General features: G+C 61.2%; 2 protein-coding genes across 2 annotated transcripts in view; both read left to right on the forward strand.

Moving 5' to 3' along the window:
* Nucleotides 1-222: 222 nt before the first annotated feature.
* On the forward strand, nucleotides 223-540 carry DQ04_06861000 (hypothetical protein; the record flags this gene model as incomplete). Its single annotated transcript, XM_009314906.1, has 1 exon — nucleotides 223-540. One exon carries the CDS (start codon nucleotides 223-225, stop codon nucleotides 538-540), a length of 318 nt encoding a protein of 105 aa, XP_009313181.1.
* Nucleotides 541-800: 260 nt separating this feature from the next.
* DQ04_06861010 (hypothetical protein) overlaps nucleotides 801-3,338 on the forward strand; it is a gene marked incomplete at both ends in the record, with an annotated part of 2,718 nt that continues 180 nt past the window's right edge. The window contains one exon of the mRNA XM_009314907.1: nucleotides 801-3,338. This exon is cut by the window's right edge and continues 180 nt beyond it. Coding sequence (XP_009313182.1) covers nucleotides 801-3,338 — 2,538 coding nt within the window.

The raw sequence follows: 3,338 nt of genomic DNA on the forward strand, positions 1-3,338 counted from the left end.
GCTCTTGGGGAAGGCACCGACAAGGACAACAACAATGGCAGCAGCAGCGACGACGACGACGATGTTGTTGTCGACGGTGTGGACGTGTCAGTCGTGCGTGCGCGTCTGCTGGCGGAGCGTGCTGCACATCGCAAGGAGCGGCGGCAGTGGGAGGCCCTCCGCAACGAGCAGCAGCGGCACCTCAGCGGCCTGCGGCAGCTGCTCAACAGCAAGAACAGCGAGATGCAACGGGTGCTGCACGCCCAGCGGCAGGCGGAGACCGAGCACCGCACGGCAGTGGAGCAGTGGCGCAACAAGACGGAGGAGCAGGGGCAGGCAATGCGGCGCACCGAGCGCGCGCTCGCGGAGGAGCGTGCCGCGCAGCAGGAGCGCCGTGAGAAGACCGACATGTTGGTCGCACAGCTGAAGAAACTCGCGGAGCAGACGCGGCGGTTTAAGGAGGTGACGGACACACTGGCGGAGTGGCTGCACATGAGCACAAGACAGCCGGAGGAGGTGCTGGCGCGCCTGAAGGAGAAGATGGCGGAGGAACACCCGTGAGGTGTGTGCATGTGGCTGCGAGGCTGTGGTGTGCTAGGACCTGTCGCGGCTGTTGTTGGTGTTGAGTCTTGTCGTGGCCCCTTTTTTATGTTGTGGTATGTGTGTCTGTGTGTGTGTGTGTGCCGCGCCACGGCCACGGAGTTGTTGCTGTTGGCGTTGCTGCCTTCTCGCTACAGCTGGTGTTGCTAGTTCCTCTCGTTTTCTAATTGCTTCCCACCCCACTCTCTAGTGCGGCTGAGCAGTAGGGAAGCCGTATCGCAATGCCGAAACGGCCGGTCGTTATCTTTCTCTTCGCACAGGAGAAGCTTCTGTTCCGCTACCCGCCGCACAACCCCTTTACCATCGATGTCAGCAATAGCAACAGCAACAGCAGCAGCACGACGAATGCACCCACTGCTGCGCCCTCGTCTCCGTCACGAAGCGGACACGCAAAAGCGAATGGGAACCCCGACCCTGTGGCGGCATGCGGTCCCACTGTGTCACCCCAAAAGGAAACGCAACAGCAGCAGACACCTGCTGGCGTGGGGGTGCGGCACAAACCCCGTATAGGGAAAAGATCGCAGCTTTCCAATGTGGACTCTAGACTCTCCTTGGATGGGGAGGGAGACGCACCACGGCCAACGCGAATCGCACCGTTGACCTCTTCGCCTGCAACAACAATAGCAGCAGCAGCACCCTTACCACCACCACCACCACCACCAGTCGTGCACCGTGGTCGGGGCGGCACCACCACCAACAGCAATGGCAATGACAGTCGTGGCGCTAAAAACGCCGCCCAGGGAGGTGCTGAAACATGCGTTGGGCTCCAAACCACTGTGCTGTTGCATCTTCTTCGTGCGAGCTTCTCGATGTGCACGACGATTCAGTTTGCCGGTGGCACGTTCCTTATCTATCCGCTTCTACCCAACTCCGTCAAGTCGCAGCGGCTGCAGCCATCCGAGTCGTGGCGTTCTCGCGACGCCGATGAGGATGAGGATGACGACGAGGTGAAGAGTGGTGCGTCACAGAGGTCGGACGGGGTGGCGGTGGCGCACCGCACGCTTGACGTCGTATTGGTTGTTGCCATGCAGCAGCCCGACCGTGAGAACGGCGCCACAGCAATGTTTGTACAGGCCTTCATGAACGTCCTCGTCCGAGAGGAGCTGCGTTCGCAGTATGTGACAGGACAGGTGCTTCGGATGGAGCAGCGGCTGTGTGCGTGGGAGGTGGGCGGTGGGGACGATGGTACCGGCAGCAGTGGTAACACTGCTGGTGGTGGTAGTGGTGGTGGAGTTGTTGCTGGTGGGTGTCGTCCTCCTGCTGCGGAGATGTTCAAAAAGTTGCTGCAGTACCCTCAGCTGTCGCTGTGTAGGGAGATCATGCTGCTTGCAGAGCACATAATGACCGGTGAGCGGCCTTACAACGACGACGGCATCGTTACCTTGATGGGTGTGCGGTCTCCAACTTGTGGACCTCTCCCGATGGCTCCTCGGCGTGGGGGAAGCGGTGCCACCACCTCCACCGGCAACAGCAATGTAAACCTGAGGTCGAGCGTGGGCAGTGCAACGGAGCTCGTGGTGCATGGGCTATTCAGCCTGCCGCTCACCACAATCTTGGGGCGTCGAGGCACCCCACCGTCGCTCTCCTCCGCCTACGTGAAGCAGAACCCAAACTACATTGTGACGCTTGAGGATCCAGGTTTTGTTGAGCGCTTGTCGAAACCATATGCAGAGGGAGTTGGTCGGCGTGCGTCGCAGCTGCTTCCACTCGCCGCCATTCGAACAGCGCTTAGCTCGCTCTCTCTTCCGTGGCGCATCGGTGAGTTGTACCGTGCGTTGGAGCGGTCCTTTGCAGAGGCGAGTCAGTTGCGTCAATCGACAAAGCAGCAACAGCAACAACAGGTGCCATCAATCAGTACCAACAGCGCCATACGTGCGGGATGGGTCAGCGCAGAGGGAAGTTTAGCACACGAGGCCTCTACCAGCAATAGCAGCATTACTGCCGTCGTAACTGCTGCTGAGGAGCAGAACCTTGTTGCTGACGGTGATGTTCTCGCCGTGGAAGCGGTGGAGTTTCTTCGCTTGAGTGGTGCACTGGCGGTAGATGCCGAATTAACGGTGGTGTTTACGCATGGCGACCTCCTCCCCATCGCAGGCCTCTCGCGCCGGTCGAATGAAAGGCGACGCAAAGACACGACATTGACAAGGAGTTACACACTCAGTCCACAGGAACGACCGTTGGATAAACCCAAGACGAACACGACCGTCGCGCCCGCGTCTTTGATTGGAGTAATGCTGCAGGAAGGCCTGCGGATGTCTGCTGCGGGCGGTGGTGGAAGCGCCAATGGGCTTGGCACGCCCTTCATCAATGCTGAGGACACACCCGAGACGCCTCTGACGGCGACGCTGTCGGTGACGTCCGCTTTCCCGTCACCCACCGCTGCTTGTGGTGGTGGTGGTGGCAGCAGTGGCACGGCGGCAGTGGGTGTGAGTGATATTCCCTACTTCGAGGTGTACTGCGCGTGGGGCAGTGCGTGTCCGATGTGCGAGGAGCTTGCAGCGGCATCGTACGTGTGGCGTGCGGGTGGCACCCCGGTGCGGCTGTCGTTCCCGTTTCTCGGCTCAGCCGTCGCGGAGGCGGCGCGGCGGCGCGCTTTGACGGGCCCCCGCGCCATCGACCAAGAATGCTGCGGCCTTCTGGCGGACCAACGACCGTGGTTCACGCGCGCTGACCCGCTTACGGCGCCGCTGGTGGGGACGGATGCCTCGCCAATGCAGCTGTACCGCCGACTCACGCGCGGACACGGTGACGCGGCGGGG

Source organism: Trypanosoma grayi (assembly GCF_000691245.1).
Source record: "Trypanosoma grayi strain ANR4 Tgr_686_V1, whole genome shotgun sequence".
NCBI classification, from domain to species: domain Eukaryota; phylum Euglenozoa; class Kinetoplastea; order Trypanosomatida; family Trypanosomatidae; genus Trypanosoma; species Trypanosoma grayi.